This window comes from Chenopodium album, chromosome 3 (assembly GCF_948465745.1).
Source record: "Chenopodium album chromosome 3, dcCheAlbu1.1, whole genome shotgun sequence".
In the NCBI taxonomy this organism is placed as follows: domain Eukaryota; kingdom Viridiplantae; phylum Streptophyta; class Magnoliopsida; order Caryophyllales; family Amaranthaceae; genus Chenopodium; species Chenopodium album.
The window spans coordinates 79,783,538-79,802,131 of record NC_137836.1 but is presented as its reverse complement, the minus strand read 5'-3'; the positions used below and the strand labels follow the sequence as shown (position 1 = coordinate 79,802,131).

The following is an 18,594-nucleotide window of genomic DNA, read 5'->3' as shown; positions in this document are numbered from 1 at the left end:
AATATCTTTTTATTTTCAGTCAATATGTAACTAATTTAATATGGATCATAAAGATTAGTAACATATTGCACATTATTAGACTATTGGGATCTCAACTCAAAATAAACAAAGGGAGTATTTTTATTATTCGTCTAACGTACAACTTACACTATTTGGCTGATCAATTAAAATAAAGACAAAAAGGCCTTGGAATACAATATCTTGGAAAAACAAGTTTAGACATGTAAAGTTTACATAATTTAAAAAGATTACACATGGTAAACATGACGAGGAAGTAGAGGCTTAGCACAAGTATTAAGAGGAATTTTCTTAGGATTTGAACCACCATAAACCTCTTCCATATCTAAATCTTGAGCCTTCATATTATCAGGCAATTTCCATTCAAAACCATGAATAAGATTAGCCAAACTTGACTCAATAACTTTAAGGCCAAGACTATACCCTGGACACATCCTTCTTCCTGACCCAAAAGGCAACAACTCAAAATCTTGACCTTTGACATCAAAATGCTGCTCAATAAATCTCTCTGGTTGAAACTCCTCAGGCCTTTCATAAATTTTTGGGTCTCTTTGTATAGTGAAAGTGTTTACAAGCACAATAGAACCCTTAGGGATATCATATCCTTCGATTTTAACTTGCTCCCTTGCCACGCGAGGAGAAAGTAAAGGTGCCACAGGGTGTAGCCTCAATGTTTCTTTTACTATTGCACGGATATAAGGTAGGTTTTGTATGTCTTTCTCTTGAACCCATCTTTTCTTTCCTATCACGCGGTCCAACTCTTCTGTTGCCTTTTCTACAATGTATGGTCTTCTTATGAGTTCTGAAATCGCCCACTCTACTGTTATTGTTGAACTTTCTGCACCTCCTACGATTAAGTCCTGAAATTCATCATTGCATAAAACCGATATTAGTTTACTAGAATAAATATATTTCTTCTTTAGAATTATAGTAGTCTAAAGAGTGAGATCGACTAATTAATTTTTGTTAGTTGTAAAACTTACAAATCAATGGGAATAATACCTGGCAAAATGCCTTGACTCCAACTCTTTCAAGCTTAACTTCATTAGTAGGATCATTAGCAAGTTTTAATAAAACATCCATCATATCTTTAGGCACCCAACTTTCTTTCTCATTTTCTCTTCTAGCATTATGTTCATCCAACACATGCTCCATAAACATATCAAATTTCTTACCTAAAATCTTCATTCTTTTCACATAACCTTGTACATCAATGTACTTTAACAAAGGGATCCAATCTCCAAGATTAAACACCCCACTTAACAAAAATAATTCATCAACCATCATCTTAAATTCCTCTATTGTCACGATCGATTTCTCTTCATTATTCTTTTCCGTGTAATTTTTTCCTAGCACCATCCTACTAATCACATTTAGGTTTAAAGCAAAGAGGTAATCTCTTAACAAAATGGGTTTCTCACTAGTGTTAAATATGCCTCTTAACATGGATTTAAGCTCTTCAACGCGTATGTACTCGTATGAATCGAGCCTCTTAGAGCTAAAAAGCTCCATCAAGCACATTTTTCTAGCTTGGCGCCAATATGGACCGTATTGAGACCATGTTATATCGGAATAGTTATAGGCTGTGTACTTTCCGGCGATATTTCTAGGCCTTCCGGCGAAGATTTCATCATTTGTTTTTAAGAAAACTTTTGCCATTTCCACTGATGAGCCTACTAACACCGGGACTGACCCAAATTTAAGCATCATTACATGACCATATTTCTTAGAAAGTTCATGAAGTGAACGATGGGGGAGTGACCCTATAAGATTGAAATTCCCAATGATAGGCCATGGGTTTGGACCTGGTGGTAGGTTAAGTTTACGACGGCGAAGGTGGTTAGTAAGGAGGACTATGGCTATGGTTGCTAGCCATGCAACTGCATAGGCTGCCCAAGTTGGTGCCTCCACTAGTAAGGTGACCATTTTGTGAAGGTAAAATATTAAAGATTTTTGTTTTTAAATTTTTAGGGGGGTTTACGTTTGCATGTAGAATAATGTTATATTTTTTTTTGAGTACTAATTATAGTAAATTAAGCAAAAAGAATTTAAAATATAATCAATGCATGAAATAAATAAGTAAATACTTTTCACGTCGTATTTTTTGGACTAAGAATTAAAATGAACGCAAAAGCTACTCTTCAATTCATAATAACCACTCATAAATATAATAATCCTACATTAACATATACTGTAACTAGTATGTCAAGGATCTTCATTTTGTATGTGTGGTTCTATTTTACGGGAATTTTTTGGCTAAACTGAAAATTTTCAAAGTCTATTTCGGTTGCTAGCTAGCTACTACTAGTCTACAAGTTCATGTAAAAGATATTTTGTATACATTACTTGATAACATTACCACAAAGTCTTATATGTGGTTAGTCACATGATGTGCCCACTTCACATAATCACATACAAGACAATTAATTAAGTAATATGAGGTTACGGTGATGAGCAAATAAGGTTACTTTAACGCGTATGTAGGTTACTTAAATGAGAAATAGGGGTTATTATCTCAAATAAGTAGAATTGTTCTTTCATTTTCTAAAACAAAATAATATGGGCTACTCGAATGAACAAATAGATTTACTTATTTCTAAATTACTTGAATTCACTTGTATAATGAATTTGGGTTACTTTAATTTTATAGACAACATGAGGTTACTTTTATGAATAAATTGAGGTTACTATACTCATACATATAAATGAATATTACTCTTATAAACTAATGTGACCATACCGTGTGGCTAGCCACATACAAGACTTACCCATTTGGATATATTTCTCGAGTTGATTTTGTTTTTTATTTTATTTATTTATTTATTTGAATATTTGTCTATATTATTGGATTTGGTATGGTAGATCGTCAACTACAAAATTTCTAAATTACTCGGGACTTGATAGAAATTGTTACAATGTCCGTTGTAGAAGTTAAGTGACTTAAAGCTAATAACATGAAAATTATACATATATATGTTGAGGAAATTCAAGTTCAAATTGTGGAAAAATCTAGTGCACAATTTTCGAGGAAGATTGAGCTCTAGTGCCCACTGCCATGGCAGTCCAAGTCCAAGCTCATGCGCTTGAACAGGTCTCACACGCTATTTGTTTTTAGAATGATAGATGGTTCTTATTATATACTCTGTAATAAAAAATCGAGCTAACGAACGCCATGGGGCGTTAGTTAAGCATTTAAAACATTTTTTAAATGAGTACTCCGTATTTATTTAGAAAAGCATATATGCTAAAATCACGCGATTGTCGCCTTGTCGGTGTTATTAATATTATTTTAATCCAATATTTTTACTACTTTTAGTTATCTTATCCAACGCCTCTGGTCGGGACGTTCGTTAGCTTTTGCCAAAATTTTTTCTCTTCCAACTTTTAAATTTTTAATATGTAGCGTTAAGGATTATAGATTAAATATCATTTTTTGTACAAATATTAGTGAATGAAATTATGAAACTGTATATTGACAATCATGACTAATTAAACAATAAAACAAAAAACTTTAAAAGAACGAACATAGGTAGTGTTTACTTATTTTATCATGACCAGTAGTTTACACACTCTATTAATTATTAAAACAAGAACATTACAAAAGGCCCTATTCTAGTAACCCAAAACCCAACTTGAAAGATTAAGTTTAGATACTTTAGGCTCAATAGAAAACTTAAAATTTCACAAATGGTAAATATGGTTAGATAGTCGAGGCTCAGCATAAACACTAAGTGGAATCTTCTTAGGATTTGAGAGACCATAAATCTGTTGCATATCCAAATCTTGAGGCTTCATGTCATCAGGCAATTTCCATGCAAAACCATGAAGAATATTAGCCAAACTCGACTCAACAACTTTAAGGCCAAGACTATATCCAGGGCACATCCTTCTTCCCGATCCAAAAGGCAACAACTCAAAATTATGACCTTTGACATCGATATCATTTCCAATAAATCTATCTGGCCAAAACTCGTCAGGTCTTTCATACACCTTAGGGTCTCTATGTATTGAGAAAGTATTTACCAGCACAACGGAGCTCTTAGGTATATCATAGCCTTCGATTTTAACTTGTTCTCTTGCCGAGTGAGGCACGAGCAAAGGCCCTACTGGGTGCAGCCTCATTGTTTCTTTTACTATTGCGCGAATATAAGGTAAGTTTTGTATGTCTTTTTCTTGAACCCATCTTTCCTTCCCAATTATGTGGTTCATCTCTTCAATTGCCTTTTTAACAATGTCAGGTCTTCTTATGAGCTCAGCAATTGCCCACTCTACTATTACTGTTGAACTTTCTGCACCTCCAGCAATTAAATCCTGTAATAATTAATTACCATGTAAAACTCATATTAGTTTACTAGGATTTATGTATTAATAGAAAATCATTGTGCAATGAGAAAAAAAAAAGATTAATAATAAATTTAATTAAAAAAAAAAAACAAAAATTAGGTTATTATACCAGGCAAAATGCCTTGACCCCAACTCTTTCAAGCTTAACTTCATTATTAGGATCATCAGCAAGTTGTAACAATACATCTACCATATCTTTAGGCTCCCAATTTTCCTTTTCTTTCTTCCTTCTTGCATTGTGTTCATCCAAAACATGCTCCAAAAATCTATCACTTTTCTTAGCCGAAATCTTCATCCTTTTCACATAACCATATACATCAATGTACTTAAACAAGGGGATCCAATCCCCAATATTAAGCACCCCATTTAGCAAGAGCAATTCTTCAAGCATTAATTTAAATTCTTTTAGTGTTGTTACCTTACTAGTCTCTTCATTACTTTTTTCCAAGTATTTTTTCCCAAACACCATCCTAGTAATCACATGTAGGTTCATAGCAAAGAGGTGATCTTTTAACACTATGGACTCACCCTTAGTGTTAAATATGCCTCTTAACATGGATTTAATCTCTTCTACACGTATGTACTCGTACGAATCGAGCCTCTTTACACTAAAAAGCTCCATCGAGCATATTTTTCGTGCTTGGCGCCAGTATGGATCATATTGAGACCATGTTATATCGGAGTAGTTATACGCCGTGTACTTTCCTGCAGCATTTTGAGGCCTCCCAGCAAAGGCTTCATCATGTTTCTTTAGGATATTTTTCGCCATTTCCGCCGATGATCCTACTAACACCGGGACTGACCCAAATTGGAGCATCATTATATGGCCATATTTCTTAGAAAGCTCATGGAGGGAATAATGGGGAAGGGGCCCTATAAGATTGAAGTTCCCGATGACGGGCCATGGTTTCGGGCCTGGTGGTAGGTTAAGTTTTTGACGGGTAATGTGGTTAGTAAGGAGTACTATGACTACTAGCCATGCAACTGCATAGGCTGCCCAAGTTGGTGCCTCTAAACCCTCCATTGGTAAAGTGTTTTTTTTTTTTTGGTGAATTGTTTTGTGGTATTATGTTTTGTAAGTAGATTTTGAAATGTATGAAGTATTTATAAATTAATGGAGAAAAAAAAATGAAACATGGTGCATGAAATCAACACTTTTCCCATCGTCTTTTTGGACTAAAATCTAATGCATGCAGCATAAGAAGTGACATTACTCTGTATCATGCATGAATTGATGCAAATACTTTTCCTACTGCCTTTGTTGGACTAATCGTTACGGAGTATAATACAAATCGAATTTTTAAACTCTGACCAAATGGGATCTTTTACCAAAATGGCTAATTTGACAAAAGTATTTACCAAAACGACTAATTATAAAATTTAATTCCCAAAGTTCACTTTATTCTTTTTTTTTTTTATTTAAAAAGAATTTTTTTTTTTTTTTTTTTTTTTTTTTTTTTTTTTTTTTTTACTTTGGTTTTATTTAAATTCTAAGGCCATAGTTTAAAATATTCCATTACTTTGAACAATAACAATCAACATAATATATATGCAGCAATTCTCAATTTTAAAAAAAGTTACACAACATAAACAACCACAAAAGGAAAAAAAAATACAACTATTAATTCACTACTAGAATATAGCCTAATACCGATGGCCAAAATCCATCGGTAAACATATAAAAAACCATCGGAATCACGTTTACCGATGGCTGCCATCGATATTTTGGCCATCGGATAACAATTCGTCGGGAAATCAGAAAATACCGATGGAAAAGCCATCGGTAAAAATAATACCGATGGTTTTCTAAGATAAACCTATTAATACCTTAATTTCTAAGATGAACAATACTAGGAATGGCAACGGATCGGATTCGGGTCGGATGTGGCTAAATCCGAATCCGATCCGTTTAGTAAACGGACCCTGGACTTGGATCCGAATCCGAGTCCGAATCCGAAAAATCCGAGTCCGAATCCGATCCGACTCGTAATTTTCGGATCCGAATCCGGTCTGTTTATTCGGACCTCCGAAATGGTCCGAATATTTTTTTTTATTTTTATTTTTTGTAATGTCATATATCTATAATTGCTTGTATTGTCATACCAATTAAAGTATAAACATAACATATTTAAATTATAAACTAAGTTACATAACAAAATTTTGCTACAAAACAAGCAAATAATTGTCCCAAGTTATAGAGCATATGCTTACACTCTCGGATTCGGACTCGGATTGGACTCCGTCGGACTTTGCGTAGGGTCCAAGTCCGATCCACCTCCTATTCGGATTCGGATCTATTTTATCGGATTTGGATTCGGACTAATTTTAAACGGATTCGAATCGGATTTTTTTCTTTCGGATCGGATCGGATTCGAATCGAACTCGGATTAAATTGCCATCCCTAAACAATACCTTTAACAAGTATATTGTTTAAATTTTCCAACTTAAAAAAATCTTTGAGTAAATAAAAAAAAAAAAACAAAGTTAAAAAAAAAAAAAAAAAAAGAACCAAATCGGTTCAAAGGAAATAAGAAAAAGATAGATTCCTTCCAAGTTAATAAATTAGCTAGTTTGGGAATTAAAATTTATAATTAGTCGTTTTGGTAAATACTTTTGTCAAACTAGCCGTTTTGGTAAAATATCCGACCAAATGTATATAAAATATTTACGAAGTTATGTGATATTTTATTAGATTCGTCTTGACGTGTAGCTTTACAGTATTAAAAATTTATAATTATTTTTGTTAATATTAAATTAAAGATAGATATTGATGGTCAAAGGAGTATTTTAGAGCAAAGAAAGTGCGAAGAAGTGAAAAGGTGCGGAGAAAGTGTTAAGGCCACTCCTTAAATGATAGTTATTACATTTTTTTTAGCAAAGAAAGTCCGTATATTTTAAAATAAAAGACACACATATTCGTATTTGGCGTGATTATTCCCCATAATTTTATTTTATATTTCATTTATTTTCATCTTCATATTACTAGTCGCGGGTGGTGGTAGTAGATCTCGTGTCTAATTAAGTTGATGCTAACTCGATTATCAAATATCTAGCAGATACAAGAACATATATTTTGGTATATGAACTTTTAGGTTTTGTAAATAGGACTATAATTATCTAACAGTACAAGAACATATATTCAACCTTAGCTCATATTTGTTGATTATTATAAAACATATCACAAGAAACTTGCTAACAACAAAGAAAACAAGTTCAACTTAACTTCACAAAATAATGTCCCCACCAGGCCACCACCACATACTTTCGTTTGTGAGCTAAATTGTTTGATTCCTAGCACTAATTTATATATACTACCTCCGGTTCAAATTACTCGCAACTTTTAAATATTTTATATTTCACAAATAATACCCCAAAGTTGCGAGTAATTTGGACCGGAGGTAGTACTTGTACTCGCTTATATTCTAAGTCATATGGTGAGAAAGTTGAGGCTCAGCACAAACACTAAGAGGAATCTTCTTAGGATTTGAGAGACCGAAAATCTCTTCCATATCCAAATCTTGAGGCTTCATGTCATAAGGCAATTTCCATGCAAAACCATGAAGAAGATTAGCCAAACTCGTCTCAATAACCTTAAGGCCAAGGCTATACCCAGGGCACATCCTTCTTCCTGATCCAAAAGGCAACAACTCAAAATCGCGACCTTTGACATCAATACTCTTTCCAATAAATCTATCCGGCCAAAACTCGTTAGGCCTTTCATACACCTCAGGGTCTCTATGTATAGAAAAGATATTTACAAGCACAACAGAACCCTTAGGGACATCATAACCTTTAATTTTAACTTGCTCCCTCGCTAGGCGAGGCGATAGCAAAGGTGCTACCGGGTGCAGTCTCATTGTTTCCTTTACTATTGCGCAAATGTAAGGCAAGTTTTGTATATCTTTTTCTTGAACCCATCTTTCCTTTCCTATGACACGATCAATCTCTTCTCTTGCCTTGGCTATGATGTCAGGTTTTCGTATGAGTTCAGAAATTGCCCATTCAACGGTTATTGATGAACTTTCAGTGCCTCCCGCAATTAAATCCTGAAATTTATTTAATTTTTACATAAAACTCTAATATACATTGTACTATATATATACCTTTATTACAAGGGAAAGGGTGAGGCCAGCCAGGGAAATGGTGTCAACATGAATTGACCTATTTAACCTTATTAATCTATTCCATTTATAGTTAATTAATACACTTACTTAATTTAATTTTTTGCATATTATTTTGTTTACTTTGGCCCTACTAAACATTAAATCCCAGAGGGAGCCCCAATTCGTCATCATAATGAACAAAAAATCATTTATCTAGTGGCTAATCAACATTACTAGGGTCCACATTTGACAAAAGTTTTTTATTATTTACAAAAATGCCACTAGATAAACGTTTTTCTGTTTATCATGAAGATGAACTTGTATTTTCTCTAAATCCCATTAATCATGTCCTAATATAATTTTTTTAATAAATACATACAAAAAAAGCTTGATCTGATGATTAAATAAAAAGAATTTAAAAAAAAAAGAATTTAAAAAATGAAGGGAAGATCAAGCAAGAAATTGCGTTACTTAAATCCACATAATTTCAAAAGCATGTATATTCAATTATAAGAAAAAAAATAATGTAGGTTATTTTGGTTAGGTTATTATAATTTAAGAAATTCTAATATTTGACAAATATAAACAAAGATAGATTAGAAAATACATACCTGACTAAAGGCCTTCACTCCAATTCTTTCAAGCTTAACTTCATTTGTAGGATCATCAGCAACTTGTAATAAAACATCCACCATATCTTTAGCCACCCAATTTTCCTTCTCTTTTTCCCTTATATCATTATGTTCATCCAACACATGCTCCAAAAATCTATCAAATTTCTTAGCCAAAATTTTCATTCTCTTCACATAACCTTGTACATCCATGTACTTTAAACAAGGTATCCAATCTCCAAGATTTAATACCCCATTTAACAAGAATAATTCATCAAGCATTAACTTAAATTCCTCTAATGTTAAGACCGATTTTTCTTCATTATTTTTATCCAAGTATTTTTTACCTAACACCATCCTACTAATCACATTTAGGTTCATAGTAGATAAGTGATCTCTTAACACAATGGGTTCTCCATTAGTGTTAAATATATTTCTTAACATGGAATTAAGTTCTTCTACGCGTATATACTCATACAATTCGAGTCTCTTGGAGCTAAATAGCTCCATCAAGCATATTTTTCGTGCTTGGCGCCAATAAGGGCCATATTGAGACCATGTTATATCGGTATAGTTATAAGTTGTGTACTTTCCGGCAGCATTTTTAGGCCTTCCGGCAAATGCTTCATCATGTGTTTTAAGGAAATTTTTCGCCATTTCTACTGATGAGCCTACTAGCACTGGAACTGACCCAAAATGGAGCATCATTATAGGTCCATATTTTTTTGAGAGCTCATGGATGGAGTGGTGAGGAAGGGATCCAATAAGGTTAAAGTTCCCAATGATAGGCCATGGTTTTGGGCCTGGTGGTAGGTTAAGTTTATGACGGCGAAGGTGGTTGGTAAGGAGTACTATGGCTATGGCCGCTAGCCATGCAAGCACATTAACGGCCAAAGATGGTGCCTCCATTGGTGTTCAAGCTAAAAATGGAAATAACTTTTTTTTTTTATGTTTTTTTTTTTTTTTTTTTTGAGGGTTTATATTTTTCAAGTTGAATTCAATAGGGGATACTTATAGTGATTGAAGCAAGAATAACCCTACTTATAGAAAATAATAATGCATGCATTTGTGAAGTAGCGATTTTATTTGCATTGGTTTTATTTATAACTTTCTTATATGGTGCCACTTGGGAATACATTATACATAGGCAACATAGCTGACCTATGGTGAATGTGACGAGCTGAGTTCTTTCACAAAAACATGACGTGTAATTGAAAACATCATAAAATTTTACAAGCTTACAAAAATTATTAAAAAAATTTATACCTAAAGGCCAAGCAACCTTAAAACTGAATTTGAAACTTACACTTAAAGAGGTTCTAGCTCAAGGTCCGGTCACTAAGACATAATACTTAGCTTCGTATTATATACTACTAACTTATTCGATTCTCTCTCTGAGATAGGATAACCATTTAGCCATTCTTGACCTTTCTCGGCGGTAGAGAGATCAGACTATTTGTATCGTGTACTTTTTTATCTATCAATAAACCTCCAACGTAAGTGTAGTTAAATTAGTGGGTTAATTCACCCATGTACTCCATAATTAATTGATTAAATGGAAAGTATATTCAAATTGAACTGGTATGTTGTTAGATTGTCATTTTCGAATAGTAGTTGTAGAGTGTATAGTTCTATCTTCTTCTCCATATTATATATAGCAAGCTGGTTAGGAATGACTCGATCATTCAAGAAAATGTGGAAAAATATAAGGGATTATTTGTTTTTAGCATACGATATCAGATCGTTTTAGGTTTTACTATTGTATATAAAATAATAAACTCTAATTGTTACTTAAATACGGGGTACTTTTTAAAGACTTGTATTCGGTCTTGTGACCTACCAGCGATTCAGCGTATAGTAGTATAATACTCAGTACGTACTACGTAGCTCACACATGCATCATATCATACAAGATTATTAATAAATCTTGCATATATATGTCACACCCTCCAATCTAAACTAAAAATGTAGACTAAGCTAGCTAGCTCAGTGAATAAGGTACTCCACTTATTATAAGTACGAGTTTACATACTACTCTCTTCATCTTTTTATACTTGTCTTATTTTTTATCTTTTCATTAGATCGAAGCCAGAAATAGAATTATAAAGTTATGGGGCCGATTAGTTGATACTTCAAATTACAAAATATGAATGTATATGTTGAATTGCTTATAATCTATGATATTATTATCTTGTTTTCTCACATTTATTGGCTTATTAGAATGATAATTATTATACATCTGTTTACGTAGTACTCCGTAGTAATAGTTTAGGATCACACCCAAAGGTTGTATCAACGAGTATGAAAGCTAAAACTTGAAGGCATATTAAGCCTATACGCTACAGTTTACTTTAAGAATCATGGGACGTTCTTTTTTTTTTTTTTTTTTTCTTTTTTTTTTTTTTTTGAATTTGAAGAAATGGGACGTTCAATTTATATCAAAATCTTGTAGAGGTCAAGAGTAAATATCAAAGCCACAGAGTTGGGCAGCCCGCTTCACATCTAACAGATAGAAAAATAAGTCAAACAGTTAATATTGATAGAGTTATGAGAAAGAGAATGTTGGAAAGCTTAATTATATTGATATGATTCCATGAGTATATATAGTACATGAGTAAGCAATATAATACGACTAGATACATTGGAGTACTTGTCTAGGAACATTAGCTAAGAATAAGGGATATCTTTGACTATCAATCTAAAGAGTAAATCAAGGGATTGCTAACTATAAATTAAACAATATCAATAAATATGATTTAATCAAATCCTTTACAAATATCACATATGTTTATATGACCCCGAGATGTATCCCCTAAAATCTCTTTTTTTTTTCGACAACAGGTCCTGAAACCTTCAAAATTTTAGATAGAGGAGTTGCATGAAGAAGTAAAAAGATAGTATATAGAGAGAGAATAAGAAGTTGTGTAATGGGTGTTTTTCACGGTTTTTAAACACATGAATCATTGATTGTAAATATTTAAAAATAAATAAAAATTTGCTAGCGTATGCTTGCAACAAATGGGAGGGAAAAAATATAGAGGTTCCGATCCTTCACCACCATTGAAGGCGAGATAGAAAATATTAATGGTGGTGATGGTGGTTTAGAATAGAATGTTATGTTTCTCCATAATGGTTTTGGAGAGAATTTCGTATATGGTAACACATGGTAGGTAGACTACGGGATATCGAAAAAGGTTTGTTTCTCCGATGTAAGGGGTTTGGAGAAAAATATATATATCAATGGCATCTCTTGGTATATGAAATACGGGGTGCCAAAAAGAGTTGAGTGAAAAATGTGATTTTGGTTTGAAGCTTTCCGAGAAGAAAGTTTGATATGGTCACCATCATTTGTCGGCGTCAACAAAAGGTTTTGATAGTGTAACCATGGTAGTAGCGGAAGCAAGAAAAGATGGATCAAAAGCTCATGATACCATGATAGAGTTATGAGAAAGAGAATGTTGGAAAGCTTGATTATATTGATATGATTCCATGAGTATATATAGTACATGAGTAAGCAATATAATACGACTAGATACATTGGAGTACTTGTCTAGGAACATTAGCTAAGAATAAGGGATATCTTTGACTATCAATCTAAAGAGTAAATCAAGGAATTGCTAACTATAAATTAAACAATATCAATAAATATGATTTAATCAAATCCTTTACAAATATCACATATGTTTATATGACCCCGAGATGTATCCCCGAGATATATCAAAGCACCGATTTCATTAACTCAGACCCACCACAATCATTTATGACAACATATAATGATCATTTATAGTTCCAAATGGCATTATATGACCCCGAGATGTATCCCTTAAAATCTCATTTCTTTTTGACACCGGGTCCTCAAACCTTCGAAATTTCTCAAAAAACATGGATATTAGCCTTCAATTTTGGAATTTTTTGACTTTTATTCGCACGGAAATAAAATTTGTCGAAATGTTTACCATGGTCCCTAATATTCCCCGGGAGTCCCATTTGGTGGGTGGAACCATCCAATTTGCCTTTAAACGACCAATTTATTGGTTTATAACTTGCACTAATTCCATTAACTCAAGCCTAACACGAACATTTATGAAAACAAATAATGATCATATATAGTTCCAAACGACATTATATGACCCCGAGATGTATTCTCTAGAATTTAAAGACTTTTAGACACCAAGCCTCGAAAACTCCAAAATTTCTCAAAAAGCGTGGATATTAGGAAAAATGCACTTTAATAATCCCAACTTTGTCCAATTAATTTAAATAATCCCAAATTTTGATTATTCTTCAACGATCCAACTTTCACCTGCGTTTTCTTTCTTCAAGCCAAATTACCAGTTACCTGTAAAAAAGGTTTTAAAAAATTTAAAACAAATTACTTGACACGTGTTGCATTCTAATTACTTCGAAAAAAATTAAATTAATAAACAAAAAAAAAGGATAAAGAAGACCACCAGCCAGTCAGCCACCAAATGCTGGTGGCCTTCCTTCCCCATCTGCCAAGTCCCACTCCCAAACCACCCTTCTAGATCCCTCTACCCTACTTTTCCAAACTCCCTCACTCCCTTTATCCACCGGAAACCTTCCCCTCGCACCTGTTGTTTGCGTTTTCTGGCGCATGAAGGAGAAAGAAATTAGGAATTTGCATTTTTGGTTGTTTCGCTGGTCAGAAGGTGAATTCAAGGGCAGGGGATGGTGTTTCAGGTGGTTTCGGGGGCGGGGACAGGGGAGGAAGACGACTTTAAGGACGGGGCTTTGGTTATGGGTGGTTTCGAGGTTATGGGTGGTTGTTTCGGGGTTATGGGTTTTGGCTATAGCTGTTTTACGGGGTAAGGGTAGGAGAAAGGCCGGTTTTGCGGGGGTGGGGCGGTTTAAGGGGAGGTTAGGGAGGCCGAGGCTTGGGACGTGGTGGTTCGGTTGGGATGGGGAAGGGAATGGCCACCGCCAGTGGTTGTGGGCTGGTGGTGGCATGTATTGTTTTTTTTTTTTTACTGATTTTTTTTAAAAAAAATATTTTGGACCATTTACAACTTGACACATGGCAAATTACCTACAATAAAAGATGGTTGAAATTTGTTGATCGGGTTGGAATGGATAGAAGAAAATAGAGGTAAAAGTTGGGATTAGTGCAGAATAATCAAACGTTAGGATTATTTAAAGTAATTTGAGTAAAGTTGGGGTTATTAAACTGTATATTCCTGGATATTGAATTTATTTCGCCCAGAAATAAATATTGCAAAAATGTTTACCATGGTCCCTAATAACCTCCGGAAGTCCAACTAGGTGGGTGGAACCATCCAATTTGCCTTTAAACAGCCAATTTACCGGTTTACAATCAACTTGCACCAATTTCACTAACTCAAGCCTACCACGAACATTTATGACAACATATAATGATCATTTACGGTTCCAAACAGCATTATATAACCCCGAGATATTTCCCCTAAAATCTCATTTCTTTTGACAAACGGACCCCAAAACCTCTAAAATTTCTAAAAAAACGTGGATATTAGCCTTCAATTTTGGAACTTTTTGACCTTTTTTCGCCCGGAAATAAAAATTGCCAAAATATTTAACATAGTCCCTAATACCTTATGGGAGTCCAATTGGGTAGATGGAACCATTCAATTTTCCTTTAAACGACCAATTTATCGATTTATAACTCTAACCGATTTAATTAATTCAAGCCAACAACGAACAATTGTGACAATATATAATGATCATATATGGTTCCAAACGACATTATATGACACCGAGATATATCCCCTAAAATCTCAAGGCTTTTCGACAACAGACCCCGAAACCTCTAAAATTTCTCAAAAAGCGTGGATATTAGCCTTCAATTTTGGAATTTTTATACCTTTTTTCGCCCGGAAATAAAAATTGTCGAAATGTTTACCATGATCCCTAATATTATTTGGGAGTCCAACTGGGTAGGTGAAACCATTCAAGTTGCCTTTAAACTGCCAATTTACCAATTTACAACTCTAACCGATTTCATTAATTCAGGCTTACCACGAACATCTATGACAACGTATAATGATCATGTACGGTTCCAAACGACATTATATGACACCGAGATGTATCCACTAAAATCTAAAGGCTTTTGACAACGGACCCCAAAACCTCTAAAATTTCTAAAAAAAAAATGGATATTAGCCTTCAATTTTGGAACTTTTTGACCTTTTTTCGCCCGGAAATAAAAATTGCCAAAATGTTTAAATGGTTCCTAATACCTTCTGGGAGTCCAATTGGGTAGGGGGAACCCATTAATTTGCCTTTAAACGGCCAATTTACCGATTTATAACTCTAACTTATTTCATTAATTTAAGCCAACCACGAACATTTGTGACAATATATAATGATCATATTTGGTTCCAAACGACATTATTTGACACCTAGATGTATCCCTTAAAATCTCAAGGCTTTTCGACAACGGACACTTAAACCTCTAAAATTTCTCAAAAAAACGTGGATATTAGCCTTCAATTTTGGAATTTTTTGACCTTTTTTCGCCCGGAAATAAAAATTGTCGAAATGTTTACCATGATCCCTAATATTCTTTGGGAGTCCAATTGGGTAGGTGAAACCATTCAAGTTGCCTTTAAACTGCCAATTTACCAATTTACAACTATAACTGATTTCATTAATTCGGGCTTACCACGAACATTTATGACAACATATAATGATCATATACGGTTCCAAACGACATTATATAACACCGAGATGTATCCCCTAAAATCTAAAGGCTTTTTGACAACAGACCCCAAAACCTCTAAAATTTCTCAAAAAAAATGGATATTAGCCTTCAATTTTGGAACTTTTTGACCTTTTTCGCCCGGAAATAAAAATTTCCAAAATGTTTAACATGGTCCCTAATACCTTCTGGGAGTCCAATTGGGTAGGTGGAACCATTCAATTTGCCTTTAAACGGCCAATTTACCGATTTATAACTCTAACTGATTTCATTAATTCAAGCCAACCACGAACATTTGTGACAATATATAATGATCATATATGGTTCCAAACGGCATTATATCACACCTAGATGTATCCCCTAAAATCTCAAGGCTTTTCGAAAACGGACCCGAATCCTCAAAAAGTTCTTAAAAAGCGTGGATATTAGCCTTCAATTTTGGAATTTTTTGACAATTTTTCGCCTGGAAATAAAAATTGTCGAAATGTTTACCATGATCCCTAATATTCTTTGGGAGTCAAACTTGTAGGGTATTATAGGTACTACGCAGCGGAAATAAACATGAATCATATTCATACAGTACCTAATCCCAAGATCTAATGCATAACACATAAAGGACATATAATCGTACCTTTGAAGCGTGATTCCACGTGCGATCGAGCAAGAACAATGGGAGATAAAGAACCTCAAGCGTGATTCCTCTACTTGGTCAACGGGCACAGATTAAGACCTCCACTAATGCTAGTTAGTTGCAATTGAACCCTTCAATTGACCTTCTATGGAGAAGTGCGAGCAACGAACCACCATGAACCACCATAAACCACCACACGCGCCACCAAGGGTGGCCGGCCGTGAGTCCAAAGGGGAAGGAGAGGGAGCCGTGAATTAGAGAGGGAATAAGGGTTTTGGGATTGGTTGCCTTGATGTCAAAGTACACTATGTGTGAATTATGACTACTTGCTTGCAACCCTAAACATGGATCTTATTTATAGATCTCATCTCTAAATAAGAGCCCATGTTAAAAGCCCAAAACTTAATTCCATTCTAACTATGCTAGCCCAATCCATTTCATGATTAGTTAATTGCTCATGAGGCCCATTAATGGGCCTCTAACTTGCTTAACCCAATACCCTTTTGTGTGACCTCATAGGATCCATTCTAGCGGGCTATGGACCATTTGACTAGCCCAAAGGTCATCTCTCATAGTCTACCAACAGATGATGACGCCCTAAGAGAACGAACTTATTATCTCCATAATAGTGATCCTTGATATATCTAGTAATTGCACTTATCGAAGACATAACTCCTTCAAAACTGGGTAGGTGAAACCATTCAAGTTGCCTTTAAACTGCCAATTTACCAATTTACAACTCTAACCGATTTCATTAATTCAGGCCTACCACGAACATTTATGACAACGTATAATGATCATATACGGTTCCAAACGACATTATATGACACCGAGATGTATCCGCTAAAATCTAAAGGCTTTTGACAACGGGCCCCAAAACCTCTAAAATTTCTCAAAAAACGTGGATATTAGCCTTCAATTTTGGAATTTTTCGACCTTTTTTCGCCCAGAACAAAAAACTTTAGAAATATTTACCATGATCCCTAATATTATTTGGGAGTCCAACTGGGTAGGTGAAACCATTCAAGTTGCCTTTAAACTGCCAATTTACCAATTCACAACTATAAAAGATTTCATTAATTAAGGCTTACCACGAACATTTATGACAACGTATAATGATCATATACAGTTCCAAGCGACATTATATGACACCGAGATGTATCCGCTAAAATCTAAAGGCTTTTGACAACGGACCCCAAAACCTCTAAAATTTCTCAAAAAACGTGGATATTAGCCTTCAATTTTGGAACTTTTTGACCTTTTTTCGACCGGAAATAAAAATTGTCGAAATGTTTACCATGATCCCTAATATTCTTTGGGAGTCAAACTGGGTAGGTGAAACCATTCAAGTTGCCTTTAAACTGCCAATTTACCAATTTACAACTCTAACCGATTTCATTAATTCAGGCTTACTACGAACATTTATGAAAATGTATAATGATCATATACGGTTCCAAACGACATTATATGACACCGAGATGTATCCGCTAAAATCTAAAGGCTTTTGACAACGGACCCCAAAACCTCTAAAATTTCTCAAAAAAAAAAAGGATATTAGCCTTCAATTTTGGAACTTTTTGACCTTTTTTCGCCCGAAAATAAAAATTGCCAAAATGTTTAACATGGTCCCTAATACCTTCTGGGAGTCCAATTGGGTAGGTGGAACCATTCAATTTGCCTTTAAACGGCCAATTTACCGATTTAAAACTCTAACTTATTTCATTAATTCAAGCCAACCACAAACATTTGTGACAATATATAATGATCATATATGGTTCCAAACGACATTATTTGACACCTAGATGTATCCCCTAAAATCTCAAGGCTTTTCGACAATGGACCCCGAAACCTCTAAAATTTCTCAAAAAGCGTGGATATTAGCCTTCAATTTTGGAATTTTTTGACCTTTTTTCGCCCAGAAATAAAAATTGTCGAAATGTTTACCATGATCCCTAATATTCTTTGGGAGTCCAATTAGGTAGGTGAAACCATTCAAGTTGCCTTTAACCTGCCAATTTACCAATTTACAACTCTAAGCGATTTCATTAATTCGGGCTTACCACGAACATTTATGACAACGTATAATGATCATATACGATTCCAAACGACATTATATAACACCAAGATGTATCCCCTAAAATCTAAAGGCTTTTTGACAACAGACCCCAAAACCTCTAAAATTTCATAAAAAGC

At 34.3% G+C, this 18,594-nt stretch overlaps 1 protein-coding gene and 2 pseudogenes across 1 annotated transcript; all 3 read right to left on the bottom strand.

Moving 5' to 3' along the window:
- Nucleotides 1-248: 248 nt before the first annotated feature.
- On the bottom strand, nucleotides 249-1,944 carry LOC145625477 (trimethyltridecatetraene synthase pseudogene; annotated as a pseudogene).
- A 1,590-nt stretch (nucleotides 1,945-3,534) lies between these two features.
- LOC145618657 (trimethyltridecatetraene synthase-like) lies at nucleotides 3,535-5,561 on the bottom strand. Its single transcript, XM_081673433.1, has 2 exons — nucleotides 4,472-5,561; nucleotides 3,535-4,329 (listed from the first exon to the last, which is right to left on the bottom strand). Exons 1-2 carry the CDS (start codon nucleotides 5,384-5,386, stop codon nucleotides 3,700-3,702), a joined length of 1,545 nt encoding a protein of 514 aa, XP_081529559.1. The 5' UTR covers nucleotides 5,387-5,561; the 3' UTR covers nucleotides 3,535-3,699.
- Nucleotides 5,562-7,784: 2,223 nt separating this feature from the next.
- On the bottom strand, nucleotides 7,785-9,985 carry LOC145625476 (trimethyltridecatetraene synthase pseudogene; annotated as a pseudogene).
- Between the last annotated feature and the right edge of the window lie 8,609 nt (nucleotides 9,986-18,594).

What these genes read in the sequence shown, in the direction of transcription:
- LOC145618657 (XM_081673433.1), bottom strand. Translation starts at nt 5,386, where the DNA reads ATGGAGGGTTTAGAGGCACCAACTTGGGCAGCCTATGCAGTTGCATGG. An exon ending in GGGTCAAGGCATTTTGCCTG is followed by an intron (nt 4,330 to 4,471) that starts GTATAATAACCT and finishes TAATTATTACAG; the next exon opens with GATTTAATTGCTGGAGGTGC.